At 39.9% G+C, this 17263-nt stretch overlaps 1 protein-coding gene across 2 annotated transcripts in view; it reads left to right on the top strand.

Moving 5' to 3' along the window:
• PPP4R3B (protein phosphatase 4 regulatory subunit 3B) overlaps positions 1-17263 on the top strand; it is a 64376-nt gene that overhangs the window by 11203 nt on the left and 35910 nt on the right. For both annotated transcript variants that reach the window (XM_055122941.1, XM_004609207.2), the window contains exons 3-5: positions 3403-3501; positions 7614-8237; positions 15115-15192. In XM_055122941.1, coding sequence (XP_054978916.1) covers positions 3403-3501; positions 7614-8237; positions 15115-15192 — 801 coding nt within the window. The remainder of the gene's footprint in view (positions 1-3402; positions 3502-7613; positions 8238-15114; positions 15193-17263) is intronic.

Below are 17263 nucleotides of genomic sequence, written 5' to 3'. Positions count from 1 at the left end.
TTGTCAAAAGTCAGAAAAAGTGAACCATGAAACAATGTTCACATCCTATTTTCTAGCCCAGAATTATTCCCATTGTGTCCAAATACAACACATTTTCAGGAGAAACAGTATTTCTGTTGTTTTTAAACAGTGTCATTTTGTCTTGTCTTCAGTGCATTTTAGATGGTATTACACCATACTAATTTTTTGAATATTCATAGTTTGAATCATATGTTAGGATCTACTAAAAAGTTTGATGCAGCATTATTTGGTTAGTCTCTTTATCGGGCTTTTAAGTTTATTGTATATTTGGTTTGGGCGCCGCTCTAAGTCGTCCTTGGGCTTACTCCTAGCTCTGCACTCGGGGATCATGCCTGGCAGGGCTCGGGACCATATGGGATTTCAGGGATTCAACCCTGGTCAGTCACATGTGCAGGATAAGTGCCCTAATTACTGTACTATATCTGCAGCTCTTTAAAATGTTTCAAATCTAAATTGAATTCTGTAAGTCATATCTGTTTTCCTTTTGAAGAAAAAAATTTTGGGGGGAAAAAAATCTGACTTTTGGCTCAGTAATAAAGGATGAAGATAGGGTCTGGCAAGCAGTAGCATCTCAACTAGTTCATGACTTGATTTTATTCTTGTTAATCTAATAAATGAATACTGTGGAGGAAAACCAAAGTGTATCATTGGCTTATTAGATCCTTTAAAATGTCACAGGTGTCTTATGACTTAAAACAGAAGACCTTTCCCCAAAAAGATGTAATGTGCCAAGTTGGGGGTGGGGCGGTTATTTATAGTTTTATTTCCTCTTCTCTCTGTTGATGTTACAGGTGTCATGAGTTACATATGTATATGCATGGTTGTGGTGCTTTCATACTCAACTCTATTTAGTTGCAGTGCTTTCACACATTCTGGTGCTTGCCAGGAGTTACATACTTTTAATTTTGTGTATACACACGTTTGTATTGTGCGTGCATCCACATTCCTGGCCTGGAACTTGCTCATCCAGTTGCAGTGCTCATGTGTGGTCACACCCTTGAATGTGACCAGAAATTGCATTATCTCCCTGGATCAGATTGCAGGGTTACTGGGATTGTGCTTAGTCTGTGTAGGCAACACTGGGGAATGAAGACCTCATACCTGGAAGGTCTCATAATTTGGAGTTTGGGTGTTTTTTTTTGGGGGGGGGGCGGTTTTGTTTTTAACGGGAAGTTGGGCCACACCTAGGAAATGCTCAAGGCTTACTCCTGCCTCTGCTTAGGGGTCACACCTGGCCATGCTCAGCAGTCCTTATGCCATGATGGATCAGCAACATAGAAAGGCAGTGCCTTCTATACTATATTCTATCTGACCTGAGATCTCACAGTTTGGACCAGAAAGTTACTATGGGGATGAGTTATGAGAATCTGTTGTTAAATATATTACATGTTGGATATTATTTATTTGGAAAGGAGGTTCTTATTATAAATTTCGCTTAGTTTCTGGGATTTTTTTTAAGCTAGTTTAGGAAAAAAGAGAACAGGAAAGAGAGCAAAGGAAGTATGAGAACTTAATTCCTCTCGGATGTCATTGCTTATGACATCAGAATGTGGGTTAAAATCAAGTAGAAAGGACCTTGGAGACCCGTACATAGAGGATTTGGGATTTCACTTGATATTTTTAGTGCCTTCTAAATGGAATGCAATGGATGGAGATAAGACTCCATGGTGGAGTATATGTATATGTGAGATCCAGGGTTTAATCCTCACACTGAAAGAAAAAAAAACACAGAATCAAATGCATTATATGAAACATTTGGATTTGAAAAAAAGACCTGTTTATATGTTTATCAGAAGTAGACACTAATTTTGCTCTTACTTAAACAATTGGTCGCAATTCTAAAATATGCATTGTTTTGAGAAAAGAATAACATAAATGCAAAGTATTTCCTATCTGGGTTTTTTTTTTCTTTGCTTTTTGGGTCACACCCAGCGATGCACAGGGGTCACTCCTGGCTCTGCACTTAGGAATTACCCCTGGCGGTACTCAGGGAACCATATGGGATGCTGGGAATCGAACCCGGGTCGGCCACGTGCACAAGCGCCCTACCCGCTGTGCTATCACTCCAGCCCATTTCCTATCTCTGTTGAATAATTGTACCCCATACATGCAGGTAATTATTTACAGGTAGTTTCCAATATAACAAATCTGTAAATCTAATAAGATGGATACATTCCTTAATAGGGTTTAAAAGAGTAGTTTAAGTTCAAGTGATGATCAGACAAGATGTTGGTCAAACTGATATTTTAAAATTTAGAGCTATATTGAAGCCATAGTGAAGCAAGTATGTGCTTCAAATATGTGGTTCAAATCCTGAGTCAGGAGTAATTTCTGAGTGTAGAGCCAGAAGTAACCCCTGATCATCACCAGATGTGGCACCCCCCCCTCAAAAAAAAAGCAATTGGGGAAGGAAGAGGAGTGGGGATTGTTTGGGGTTGTTTTTTTTTTTTTTTTTCCTTTTTGGGTCACACCCGGCGATGCACAGGGGTTACTCCTGGCTCATGAATTATTCCTGATGGTGCTCGGGGAACCATATGGGATGCTGGGGATCGAACCTGGGTCAGCCATGTACAAGGCAGACACCCTACCCACTGTGCTATCGCTCCAGCTGTTGTGTTTTTTGTTTTTTTTTTTTACACCCCCAACTGGAGATATTCAGGAGTTACTCCTGACTTTAGACTCAGGAATCGCACCTGGCGTTTTTGGGGACCGTATGGGATCCTAGGGATTGAATCCAGGTTGACAGTGTACAAGGAAAATGACCTGCCTGCTGTATTGTTGCAGTTTTATATATGTATACACCCACCACAGAATTTCTAGCACTGAGCCAAAGAGATAATACAGAGGGAAAGGCATTTGCTTTGGCATGGAACTGTGGCCACAACAGTAGTTTAAATCCAGCACTGCATATGGTGCCCCAAGTGCCATCATAGAATCAAAATGACTGTATTAGTTTCTTTCGCCTTCCTAACCCTTCTGGTAGCCACCATATGTTTCACAATATAGTTATTTTTTATGTTATTTTTATTATGTATTTCCAGTTTGTTTGTATTTCACATTGGTATAAAACCATCTGGTAGTCTCATATTCATTTTGTGGGAGAAGACTCCATTTCATCTTTAACAGTCAAGTAATATTCCTTTAAGTATACCACACTATCTTTTTCCACTCACTTGTTGATGGACTATTAGATTGACTATATATTTTGGCTATTATGAGTAATGATACTATGAACATAGAGGTGCAAATATTTTTCAGGTTAGTGTTTTCTAATTCTTAGGAGGTGATATTACATGTTATTTCTATTTTTAATTTCTAAAGGACTCTTCATACCGATGTGATTTCTGATGTAATAATGGAGAAATCTTTACTTTTAAACAGGATACATTGATTGTTTGGTCAGAAGCTGAAAACTATGATCTGGCTCTAAGTTTTCAGGAAAAGGCTGGCTGTGATGAGATCTGGGAAAAAATTTGTCAGGTAAGATTGAATAATGTTTTCTTTCTTTCTTTTTTGGCATCACATCTGGCGATGCTCAGGGCTGACTTTTGGCTCTGCACTCAGGGATCACTACTGGCGATGCTTGAGGAGCCATATGGGATGCTGGGGCTCGAGCCCGGGTCGGCCGTGTGCAAGGAAAATGCCCTACCCACTGTACTATTGCTCCGGCCCCAGATTGAATAATTATTACTGTTTATATGTCTTTTTTTTCTTTTTGCCTATAAGATAAGTGTTTTAGAATGTGAAGAGATAATACTTTGGTTTGCGACCGTTAACCTAGAAATTTTGTACAGTCTTTAGCAAATTCTTTGAGACCTTTGGCGGGGGGCATAGGGTTGGCAGAGGGTGTGCCTCCTGGAAATTCTCTTGGCCAAGGTTGAGTGCCCAAGATCTGATGCTGCTCCTTGCACCTTAAAGTGCTGAGAATTACCTGAGCCTTGTGGCAGTGTTAGGAGCCACCAGATCTACACCAAGTGGTACCATATTTGGTGCCAACGATAAAACCTGGGTCAGCTACATGCAAAATAAGCACCTTAACTCTTGAACTCTCTCCAGTCTTCTCCCCTCTTTTTTCTTAATGTTCATACATTATTGATACATTATTACCTAAAGTCTATACTTCATTCAGATTTCTTCATGTTAAAACAGTGCCTCTCTTCTCTTAGGAGTCAATTTAGGAAACTTTACATACATGTAGTTAGGGCTTCCTTAAGCAGATCTTGGCTAACACAGTTGATAACCAGAAATTTAAATTAAGCATTGCTTTTTCTTTTGTTTGTTTGTTTTTGGGTCACACCGGCGATGCACAGGGGTTACTCCTGGCTCTTCACTTAGGAATTACCCCTGGCGGTGCTCAGGGGACCATATGGGATGCTGGGATTAGAACCCGGGTCGGCCGCGTGCAAGGCAAACGCCCTACCCGCTGTGCTATTGCTCTAGCCCCTGTTTAATATATATTCTTGAAAATTTTGTACAATTGTTATAGAAATTCTTGCTAAAATTTGTATTTTCACTTAAGCATTTAGTAAGTTACTAAGTTTACCCATTAATTCACTAGAAGAACTCTCAGAACACTCAGAACTATTACACTCATGAGCCTTGTAGTATCAGATACAGGTTAAAATCATCAGTGGGAGAAAAGGCATATAGAATAGAGTCTAGCATCTGCAGCAGTGTATTGTGACAACATCAGGAAAGCTTATCTGGATCTTGTGTCTGCCTTTTTCATTAAGTACATTAGTCATATAATCAGACCCACTACTACAGTGACTGAGTTTAATTTCCAGGACCTCTTCATGTTGAAGATATAGTACTTGGCCCAATTTGGCATAACCCAAGGTTCTCACATAAACAAATACACATATACTGGCAGAATGGTATACTTTCTTAGAGGTAACCTCTAGAGCTAAGGCAAGGCCCAAACCTTTCTTTGTGTAAGATAAATCCTTTACTGCAAAAGCCACCCTTTTGGCCCAAGATTCTTATTATCTACATCTGTCCTGTAGGGAAATAGGATCAGTGGCATATGCCTAGTATTTGGAAGCCAGTCCAGGATAGGGATAGATATAAATGATACCTATCCTTTGAAGCTGTGACTTCTTACATGTATTTTCAGTCACTGTCCAAATTCACTTTTTTTTCTGGATTATGAATGAATTTTTATCTATTTTTAAGTATATCCCATACCGTTGATGTCACGTGAACTTTATAAAGGATAGTCTGCACATTTACTTCCCTGCACAATATCTCAAGTGCTACCTTGATTTTTACATGATCTAATCAGTGTACATTTCTAGTGTTGCTGTGATAACTATGTTTCTCAGTTCCTTGTATTTGCCTCTGTGCCTGCCTGCCTTCCCCTATTTGGCCATCTTTGGTATTTTTTTTTGGGGGGGGGCAGGGGGCTAAGGGGAGGGCGATGTTCAGGGGTTACTCTTGGTGGTGCTTGGGGAACCATATGTGATGCCAGGGATCATGGCAAATACCTTATCCGCTGTACTATTACCCCAGTTCGTATTTGGCCATCTTTAAAGTTCCGCTTGTTTTTGGAAGGAGCCATACCAGCTCTGCTCAGGGCTTATTCCTGGCTCTGTGCTCTGGGATCACTGCTGGCAGTGCATGGATGGCCAGATGCAGGGCTAGGAATCTTAACTGGGGTCATCCACATTTAAGGCATGATCTTGTACCATCTCTCTATCCCAACTTAAGATTTTAAATACTGCTTTTATAATTATTTTCTGGTATTCTCTCTTTTACCCTAAGAGCTATATAAAATTTCCTTACCTTTGAGTTTGCATAGTATTTTAACTGAACTGTTCTTATGACCTTTTCACTTGTATTTTCATGTGTCACTTTCTCTAAATTCAAGTACACTGTTGAGAATTCAGAAAGTTTTTTCACCTCTCGAGGACAAACTTGTGTCCTATGTGTCATTGTGCAACCATCTGTTTCTTTTGAGGCTGAGCCCCATCCTGTGGTAACTCAAGAGTTACTCCTATCTTGGTGCTCCTGATGTAGGGGATTGGCTGGTGTCAGATGCATGCACAGCAGGGGCCTTATCCCCTAAGTGATCTCTGTGATCCTATATATGATGACAACTTTTTCTTTCTTAGGATCTTAGATCTTTTTTCATGTGTTGCTTGGTGTATTTGAAAAATTTATACAAATTTTTTAACCTCAAGATATTTTGAGGTGGAAAAGAGTGAAAAAAAATTTTATGAAGATGATAACTAAATATTTTTGTTATGTGTTAAGTAGAGAAACTCACTATGGAAAATTTACATTAGCTATGGGTTTATTTGTTTTTTGGGAGGGGGGTTGCTTTTGCTTTTTGGGTCACACCTGGTGATGCTCAGGGGTTCCTCTTGGCTCTGCACTCAGGAATCACTCCTGGAAATGCTCGGAGGACCCATATGGATGCTGAGGATCGAACCTGGGTCAGCCGCATGCATAGATATATTGGGTTTTTAGACTATTTTTAGAAGTATCTCAGACTCAGAAAAGAATAAGTACTAAAGTAAACTTCAGAAGTTGTTGAGGAGGGCTGTATAGTATAGCGGGTAGGTCTACATGTTTGCCTTGCATGTGGCCGACCCAGGTTTGATCCCCGGCATCCTGTATCATCCCCCCAAACCCTGCCAGGAGTAGTTCTTGAGTGCAAAGCCAGCAGTAATCCCTGAGCATCTTTGGGTGTGACCCAAAAACAAACAAAAAAATAGTTGAGGAAATCTTAATTTTCTCATTCTTGAATATACAAGAAATTTGTTTTAATTTGATTTGAACTTAATAATGCTCTTTACAGGCAGTGTGATGGTCATGTAAGTGTCTTATGTAAGTAACTTGAGGGTACAAAGAAAGTTCTCTTCTACAGAATTAAAAATTGCTCGGTATGGTAATTATCCTATATCTGCATAATATTAGCTAAAACATTGAGTTTATCAGTTTTGAGGTGGGGAATTGGTTGTTTTGTTTTTGGTTTGGGGACCACACCCGATGATGATCAGAGGTTACTGATCATTCAAATATTTGGAAATCAAATTACTTTTGGGGCACCATTTGGTATGCCAGGGTTTGAACGTAGGTTGGCTACTTGCACAACAAGCACCCTACCTGCTGTACTATCACTCTAGCCCCTCAATTTGTAAGTATTAAAGTTAATCTCAAATTACAAATTGGCAGCTTTAGAGGTGAAATAATCTATTTCGTAACTTAGTCTCAAATAATAGTTTCCAATTTGGATATGTATATATTGCTCCCAGTCTTCAATTCTAATTAACAGTGACTGTTTTTGTACTAAAAACTTTAACTTTATCAATGTGTGGGAGCCACATGCTGGTAGGCGGGGCTACTTCCAGCTTAGTGCTTGGGAGTTGTTTCTGATGGTGCTCAAGGAGAACATAAAATACCAGGGATTGAACCTGGGCTTTTCGTACAAAGCATGTGCTCCCTCCTTTTCTTTGAGCCATCTCCCCAGCCTTGAAGTATTCTTTGCAAGTTTATTTAAAGTCAGTGATCAGTAATTTGATTGCCAAAAATTTGAATTATTTTTTTTACTTTAACGTAACCAGTTATACTTGGATATCCATTTTCAGGTTCAAGGTAAGGATCCATCAGTGGAAGTTACTCAGGACCTCATTGATGAGTCAGAAGAAGAACGATTTGAGGAAATGCCTGAAACCAGTCATTTGATTGACCTGCCCACGTGTGAACTCAATAAACTTGAAGAGATTGCTGACTTAGTTACCTCAGTTCTCTCCTCGCCTATCCGTAGGGAAAAGCTGGCACTGGCCTTGGAAAATGAAGGCTATATTAAAAAACTACTGCAGCTTTTCCAAGCTTGTGAGAACCTAGAAAACACTGAAGGTTTACACCATTTGTATGAAATTATTAGAGGAATCTTATTCCTAAATAAGGCAACTCTATTTGAGGTAATGTTTTCTGATGAGTGTATCATGGATGTCGTCGGATGCCTTGAGTATGACCCTGCTTTGGCACAGCCTAAAAGACATAGAGAATTCTTAACCAAAACTGCAAAGTTTAAGGAAGTTATTCCAATAACAGACTCTGAACTAAGGCAAAAAATACATCAGACTTACAGGGTACAGTATATTCAGGACATCATTCTGCCTACGCCATCCGTTTTTGAGGAGAATTTTCTTTCAACTCTCACATCTTTTATTTTCTTCAACAAAGTTGAAATAGTCAGTATGTTGCAGGTAAGTAGACTAACATGTTCTTCACAATCTGTTTTCAGAATCTAGTTTCAGGATGGTTTTAATTCCTTTTTTGAAAGGTTTTATTGTTGTTTACTGATAAAATGGTATTTTTCTGAAGGACAGTTTTTAACATTTTAAATGTACAGTTTGTATCATTAAGTGTATTCATAAGTTATTAATTCATCAGTATTTCCAACACTTATTTCTTATCCCAGATAGAACTGGGATAAGAATAAATAATTTTATTTAGACGCATGATTTACAAAGTTATTGACCATAGGGTTTCAGTTATACAATGTTTCCACCACCTTGTGATTTTATACCTCTGCCTGTGGTCCTAGGTACTCTCTCATACCTCCAATATGACTCTTTTTAAGTTAATTATTACAGTTTAGATCCCAAGATTTCAGTAGTGCTGGTCTAGTGATAAGTTTATACAGACATCCTTATCTCTATACCACAGGTCAGCCCAGGGCCCTTTTCCCTTGCTTCTTTGTTAATTCTAGATCTTGTCTTCTTCCAGACTCCTTGACTTTCCCATGTTTGATATCTTGCATTCCCTAGACATGTTATTATATATGCTACAGATAGTGAAAACATCAGGTAATTGTCCTTGTCCTTCTGGCAACAGCTATTCTAAAAGTATTTACTCCATTTTATGAGACCAGGTTGCTGTTAGCATATGTATGATTTTGTATGTTTGTAGCTCACAAGTAATTCAGATATGCAGGCAGAATGGAAAAAGCATTATTTTTTTCAGAAATTGGTAATTAGTGTATTGTGTGAAGATGTTTTTTTGAGTGGTGCGGACAGTAAAGGGTGTTTGTTTTTTTGGGGGGACATATCTGGTGGTTCTTGGTACTGTATGAGATACCGAGGATTAAACCCAAGTCAGCTGCATGCAAGGTAGTACCTACCACTGTAATACGGCTCCAGCCCCTATTGTGTGAAGATTTAATTCAGCCTCACTGAATTACAAAATCAGGAATTAATACAGTATTCATTTTGTTTATCCTGTATCCTCTAACAGAATAGTAAGAATGATTTTGAAGAATTTGCTTTATGTTTGGTAATACACTACTTTTTCTATATAACTTAATTTTTGTTATTTTCTTGTCTGTTTTATGTTTGCTAAGCACCTACTCTATACTTAGTATAATGATTCTCAGGCATAGTCACTTAAACACTTGTATGTAAATGAAGATCAGAGAAGTCTCTGGACTTTTCACATTTCCAAGTAATGTCCCTCTGATGCTGTTTTTCTTGTGTGATTCAGCCACAGCAACAGCATAAAGTGAGGGCTCAAGAAAAATCTGGGTTCTATTAATGGAGATGTGTTATTGTTTCAAGAAAGTAAAAAGTTAAAGTTCATACTGTCTATGATTACAAGGGCAGAGGAATGTGGATGCTTCCACTTCCCGTTTACTAACAAGGATGCTGAATTTTGGTTTGTGACACGAGTTTGACTTAATTCATTGACTTGGGTTGAGAGCTGACAATAGCAGATCTTTACAATTTAGAATTGTAATCCCAAGAAATAATGTTTTGTTTTGGTTTCAGTCTGCACTCAGTAATTACTCTTGGCCATACTGGGGGTTACCATATTGGTTCCATCCCCTGCATGGAATCTGGGCTAACTGCATGGAAGGCAAGCATTTTACCTGCTGTACTATCACTCTATTACCAAAATAGTTAATTTTTAACTTCCTCTTTAGCTATTTCAAGAAACTTAATTCCTGAATTACACCATGAGCTCTGAAAAAGTTCATTGCAATCTTCTTGAACTTTCATGTGTTAATCTGACATTTCCTACCTCTTGTTTAAAGCAGTTTTGTAATCCCAGTCCAAAGATTTGCCATCATTCAGTATACTATCTATTCCCATATTTTGTTTCTCTGTAAACTACAAATGGCCGAGTCCATCTGCTATTTATCCTTATTCATCAGACTTAGCAGGTTACCTTATAATTCATCGACATTGCAGCAAATGTCAAGATTTTGTCTTTTTGGCATAGTATTCCATTGCATATACCACATCTTTAACCATCTATCTGTTGTTGGGCATTTGTGTTGTTTCCATATTCTGGATATTGTACTAATCACTACAGTGAATATGTTTCTATCTTTTCAAATTAATGTTTTTATTGCCTGGGGTAGACACTAAGAAGTAGAATCACTGGTTGATGGTAGCTCTGTTCTGACTTTTTTAAAAAGAAATTTCCATACTGTTTTTGTTTCAAGCTAAATTAGAATACTCCTACCCCTACCCACATTGAATAAGGGTTCCTTTTTCTTTTTAAATTGAGATTTTGTTGTTTACAGTGCTGTTAGTAATGGTTTCTCATGAATGTAATTCCAACACGACACCCGCCACCACTGTACCCACATTCTGCCCCCAAAGACCCCAGCATCCCTCCCTTTCAGTTTGTCCCCTATCCCCTCTTCCCCCCATCCAATTGTGGGTTGCTTTTCCCATTATGTTGCCTTTGGACCTTTGTCAGTACTTTGCTCCGTATCTTTTAGTCCTGTATAATGTGAGAGGTCATCCTTTGTCTTTTTCTGACTTGACTTCACTCACTATGATATCCTTTAGTTCTATCCATTTTGCTGCAAATTGTATGTTTGTTCTTAGAGCTATGTAGTATCTTGTGTGTGTGTGACAACTTCTTGAACTGTTCATCCATTTTGAGAAATTGGGATCATTCCATATCTGCTTTTGTACTTAATATAGTGATAAACATAGATGTGCATATATCCTTTCTTTTTAGAATATACTTTATTTACACACTGTGGTTTACAAAGTTACATGGCTTGCAAAGTTCATAATACCGTTGTTACAGGCGTTTGATGTTCCAACATCAATCCCAACACCTGAGTGACCTTCCTTCTTCCATTGTCCCCATTTTCCCAACCATCCTTTATCTTGGCAGGCACATAATAATTTGTTTTAAAATGCTTGTCACAACCAAATGTCTAAAGAAATTATCAAAAATACTTGAGTAAAAGAAAATTTGTGAAAATTGTTACATCTCCATTTTTGGGGTGGGGGGTGGTCACACCTGGCGATGCGCAGGGTTTACTTCTGGCTCTGCACTCAGGAATTACTCCTGGTGGTGCTTGGTGGACCATAAGGGATGCTAAGTATTGAACCCAGGTCTGCTGCATGCAAGGCAAATGCCCTACGTGCTGTACTGTTGCTCCAGCCCTGAAAATTGGGGATTATGTGTTTGTCTCAGCACTTTACTAAGTTGATTTGCACTACTTGAGTTGGGTGCAGCTGCCAGGGCTTTGGCAGGGTAGGGACTCAACCCACTCCACCCTTCCAAGAGTGTCCTAGAATTTTCACACTGGATGATCTGTATTTTAGCTGCTTGACTTACATCTCTTCGGAGATTTAGTTTGTGAATATGAAGAGTAGGGCCAGCGGTTATGTTGATATGGTGGCAGATTTGGTACCATATAGCCTTTTGAGTTTTATGTTTTTGTGTTTTGTGGATGGATGCCAAAAGTTGTGTCGCTGGATCTCATGGTAGTTCTATTCCTAATTTTTGAGGAACTCTCCAGATTGTTTGCCATAAAGGCCAAATTATTTGATATTCCCACCAACAGTGAATGAGCATTTCTTTCTCACCATCACCACCCCATCTACACTGGCTATTTCAGAACTGGGGGGTGTGGGGCTGGGAGGGGCACACCCTCCTGGCTCCAGGGTCAGGGATCTCTTCTGACAGTACTGGGGGTGAGTTCTGGCAAGGCAAGCTCTCTACCTGTTGTGCTGTTGTTACGCCCCTTTCTAGACTTTGGTATGTGCTATTCTGATCGATTTGAGATGATCAGTTTCTCATTTTGTTTGCATTTCCCTAATCATGTGTGTTAATGAGCTCTTTTTTGTATGCCTGTTGACTCTCTAGTATGTCATCATTGTGAAAGTGTCTGTTCATTTCACGAGGGTTCTGTTTTTACCACATCCTGGCAATATTGGTTGTCTCTAGGCTTCTCGATATATGCCATTGTCATAGGTGAGACATAATATCCCATTGTCAACTTTAATTTGTATTGTCTTGATAACAAATGATAAGCACTTTTTCATGTTCCTGCTTGCGTGTCTTTCCATAGAAGTGTGTCTTCATCTCTCCCTGTGTTTTGGTGGGGTTATTGGGGGTTTTTTTGGCAGGGCTTGAGGGACCATAGGGGGTGTGGGAGAGGTAACCTGGTTGGTTGCATGGATGGTCTTATACTTTACCTGCTGTCCTATTGCTCTGCCCCAGGATTCTTTCTGTCTGTTAGAGCCCACATCGCAGTACTTGGGATTTACTTCTGGTATAATGCTCAGAGTGGCTTCCGGCATTTCTTGGGGACCATGTAGTAAGGGATTTCAAGTGCATGCAGGTCATGCATTCCAGACCTTTAAGCCATCCCCCCACCCCTTCTTTTTATTCCTTCCTCTTTCTCCTTTTTCTTTGTTGTTTTGCTGTGTGTAGGGAATTGCACACAGCTACACCTGGCTGTGGCGGTCACACATTTTTGTGGATGAGAGGATGGGGTGACTATATCAAACTTGGTTGTACTTAGGGACCATATGGTGCCAGTGATTGAACCTGTGTCAGCCTTATGCAAGGCAAAAGCCTTAATCCTTATCACTCCAGCCTCAGTTGCACATCTTTTAGCTATAGTGCTCTCCAGGGGTCACACAGTGCCACGTGCTCAGTGAGGTTTGCATTCTCTTAGTACATGAACACATGCTTGCTGTGGGTCACACTTGGCAGGTCCTATAGTAGTGTCACAAATGTATTACTTATCAGATCTTGACACGTCTTGGACTTCTTGCCAAGCACTTACACATCTTTTTTGTTTGTTTTAAATTGCTGTGCTTGCGTTAATCTTTTTTTGTTATACACATCTCACCAAGGTGCAGCCAGAAAATATTTGCAGTGCTGGGGTTTGTAGGCAGATAGCAGGATTGCAGGCTTAAAGGACTCAGAACCAGACTGCCAGGATCACACTCAGCTCATGTAACACCAGTTGTTTGAACTTGTAACCGTATGCTTGAAGGCAGATACTGTAAGCCACTTCATTATTCTTCCTGTCCCACATATTGAAATTTTCTTAAGTATAATAGGTACATAAGATTTTAGTAAACCTAAAATTTTAGCTGATCCCCAGTTTGAAATGTTTTACAAATTCCTAAATACCAATAAAATTAGGTTATTTCCACATTGGCAGCTATAAGTTAAGGCCCTTTTCAAAACAAGAAGTTTTAACTTCTCCCTCTGAGAATTCTGAATTGTGGCCCAGAAGTTTCAAAAACTATATACATACATATATATGTGTATATGAAAATAAATATATGGTACATACTTGATATATTTGTGTGTGGGGGGAGGAGAGTAATACCCATCTGTGCTCAGGTTTACTCCTGGTTCTACACTCAGGTACTATTCCAGGCAATGTTGGATGATATGGGATTCCAGAGATTGAACCCTGGTTGGCTGTGTACAAGGAAAACACCCTACCTGATGTACTATCATTCTAGCTCCTATTTGTTGTATTAATTAATTAATTAATTTGCTTTTGGGTCACACCCGGTGATGCTCAGGTATTATTCCTGACTCTGCACTCAGAATCACTTCTGGTGGTGCTCAGGGGACCATATGGGATGCCAGGGACTGAACCCAGGTTGGCTGTGTGCAAGGCAAATGCCCTCTCCACTGTGCTTTTGCTCTGGCCCCTATTTGTAGTTTTTAACAGTGTTTGGTACTAACAGTCATGGACAGTAATGATTATTGTGTTTTATTGTTTATTTTTTTTCCTTGGCAAATGTGGGAACATGTAACAGTGTACTCCAAAGGGCTGTAGATTATTTGATACCATTTCTTCTTGTGCTTCTTTGATTTAAAAAAATTTTTTTGGGGGGGAGGGGGCTTTGTGGGTCACATCTGGTGATGCTCAGGGGTCTCTCCTTACTCTGCATTCAGAAATTATTCCTGGTGGTGCTTAGGGGACCATATGGAATGCTGGGGATTCAATCCAGGTCAGCCACATGCAAGGCAAATGCCCTACCTGCTATACTATTGCTCCTGCCCCTTTTCTTCTGTTTTAAAAGCTTTAAAATACTGCTGACATTTTAATCTCCCTTACTGCTTGTTGTTCCATGTCATATATTTTACATTTTTTCCTTAGTAGTTTAGTTTGGGGCTGTGTTTAGTGGTGGTCAGGAGTTACTCCTGGCTCTGCACTCAGGAATTACTACTGGCAGGCTCAGGGGATCATATGGGATGCCAGGGATTGAACCCAGTTCAACCGCATGCAAGCAAGTGCCCTATCCACTGTACCTACCTCTCAGGTCCCTGTGCCATATTTTTAAAATCTTGTATGGACTTATAGTAAGATCTTCAAACTTATGTGTAACTCAGATTGAATTCTGTAGTCAGGTTTTGAAAATTGTAGCATGAATTTGGGATGGGGTTGGTATTTTCCCAAGCAATTCTCAGAAAAGCCCTAGAGTCCCCTCCCAATGGTTCTTAGCCAACCGGGCAACCGGGTCGTTGACTTGATACAAAAGTCTGAGGATATGGTGCTGCTCGGGCACTGTGTGGAGTTTACCTGGGCCACCCTGGTGGTGCTCAGTAACCTCCAGAGACACACCCTGGTGCATGGAGACCTCCCGCACTGCACCTTGCAGTTCTTGGGGACACTATGGTGCTTGAGATTGAACCTGGGTCTACTGCATACAAGTCACGTACTTCAGCTCCTTTACCGTCTCTATAGTCCTACTCATATTTCATGATGAAACTTGGGTTATCAGCTACTTTTATTTTGTGGGAATTATAAGCAAATGTATATACTTTCATTAATATTTCATAATATTTCTTATTTAGGAAGATGAGAAGTTTTTGTCTGAAGTTTTTGCACAATTAACAGATGAGGCAACAGACGATGATAAACGGCGTGAATTGGTGAGTTTCTTAAAATTCAGCCCTTTCTGAGTATTTAATCTTTGGCATACACAGCTTTGTTAACAAGACAATGTCTTATAATCAGTATAAAAATATGTATTTAAATTGAACTACAAAATGCTTATCCTCAGAGTTTTATAATTTAGTTTTGGGGGTGAGGGACACACACCCAGCCATACTTAGGTTTACTCATGACTCTGCACTCAGGAATTATTCCTGATGGTTCTCTGGACCATATGGTATACAGGGGATTGAACTAAGTTCCCTACCCAATGTTTTATCTCTCCAGCCCCTATAATTCATATTTTTAATGTTCTGCAGATAACATTTTTTAATTTAAATTTATTTTTATAAAGTTTTTCACAATTATTACATTCAATATTCTAACACCATTCACACCACCATTACATGTTCCCACCTCCATATTTAGAAATTTTCCACCCTGGCACCCAAAGCCTGCCCCAAAGCAGGATCTAAATAATTTATTTTGTATTGCTTGTTACAGTAATCTGCTAAAAATGATCTAAAAAAAAAGTTTCCTTATAGGAAAGTGTGTGAAGATTTCTTGTATCTCACCTTGGAGCCATTAAGCCCTTGTAAAAGGGATTACTAACATGTTGTTAAAGGATGATCCTTGTGTGCTAACATATAAATCTTTTAAACTGAGATTGGTTGCCTTCTACTTTATACCCCATCAAATGTGGTGTGCTATTCTTGGTGCATCAAGGGCACAGAGTATGAGATGTTGCTCCAGGAATTCTAAGATTACAAATAGGATGATACAGCTAGAATTTAATTCTTTTTTTTTTTTTTTTTTTTTTGCTTTTTGGGTCACACCCAGCGATGCTCAGGGGTTACTCCTGGCTTTGCACTCAGGAATTACTCCTGGCGGTGCTTGGGGGACCATATGGGATGCCGGGGATTGAACCTGGGTCGGCCGCATGCAAGGCGAACGCCCTACCCGCTGTGCTATCGCTCCGGCCCTAGAATTTAATTCTTAACTGGACGGTGACTTTGGAGTCTAGAGGCATCTCTGCAGATTGTTGCTCTCTTCCGAGGTTTATTTATGAGTCTCTGGATCATGCCATTAATGAGCTTATATGGCACCAGAGGTAGTTTATGGGTGTGACTGCCAGGCACAAGGAAGCACAGGGAGTTGGCAGAAGGGTGCCCATTTCTGACTCAGTGTGAGCCTGGAGATTTTGGTCACAAAACCTGCACACCTGGGTTATCCCTTAGACTCACTCATGGATGAGGCTGGTCTGAGCCTGTGGAGATCAGCCATGAGTGTGGCAATGCTGAGTTGTGGAGGTTTTTGGCTGCCAGGGCTTTGTTGGGCTGGGTGGTGGAACTCATCCAAAACTGGCCCCACCCCCCACCCCCCTTCTTGCCTCAGCTAAGATAGCCTGACACAGGATCCAAAGATATCTCTGTGGCATGTTTTTTGTTTTTTTATTTTCCTTTTTGGGTCACATCTGGCGATGTACAGGGGTCACTCCTGGCTCTGCACTCAGGAATTATCCTGGCGGTGTTCAGGGGACCGTATGGGATGCTGGGAATCCAGCCTGGGTCGGCGGTGTGCAAGGCAAATGCCCTACCCGCTGTGCTATCACTCCAGCCCCTCTGCGACATGTTTTATGTTTTACAGATACTTGAAAATACTCCTGTCTACCTTACAAATTCCAAATTTAGACATGTGCTTTATATTAGAACTACAAACTCAGATTTTTGTGGTTTATAGAAGCACTATAAATTGTTCTTTGTATTTTTTTTTTTTTGTGACCACACCTGGTTGTGCTCAGCTTACTCTTGGCTTTGGACTCAGGTATCACTTCTGGTGGGGCTCAGAGGACTATGTTAGGTGCCAGGGATCGAACTGAGATTGGTCACTTGGAAGTCAAATGCCTGCTGTAATGTCTAGCACCTATTCCCTCTCCCCTGTTTATTATAGCATGGTTTTTATGATACTGTGAGTTCTTAAAGCAATGCCTTAACATACCATTTTTGTACCTTAACTATTAAGTTGAGGATGGGCGACTAAAGGTGGAAGAGAGAAATTGGCACTCAGACT

This window comes from Sorex araneus, chromosome X (assembly GCF_027595985.1).
Source record: "Sorex araneus isolate mSorAra2 chromosome X, mSorAra2.pri, whole genome shotgun sequence".
NCBI classification, from domain to species: Eukaryota; Metazoa; Chordata; class Mammalia; order Eulipotyphla; family Soricidae; genus Sorex; species Sorex araneus.
The sequence above is the reverse complement of the archived record's forward strand: the minus strand, read 5'-3'. Positions and strand labels throughout refer to the sequence as shown.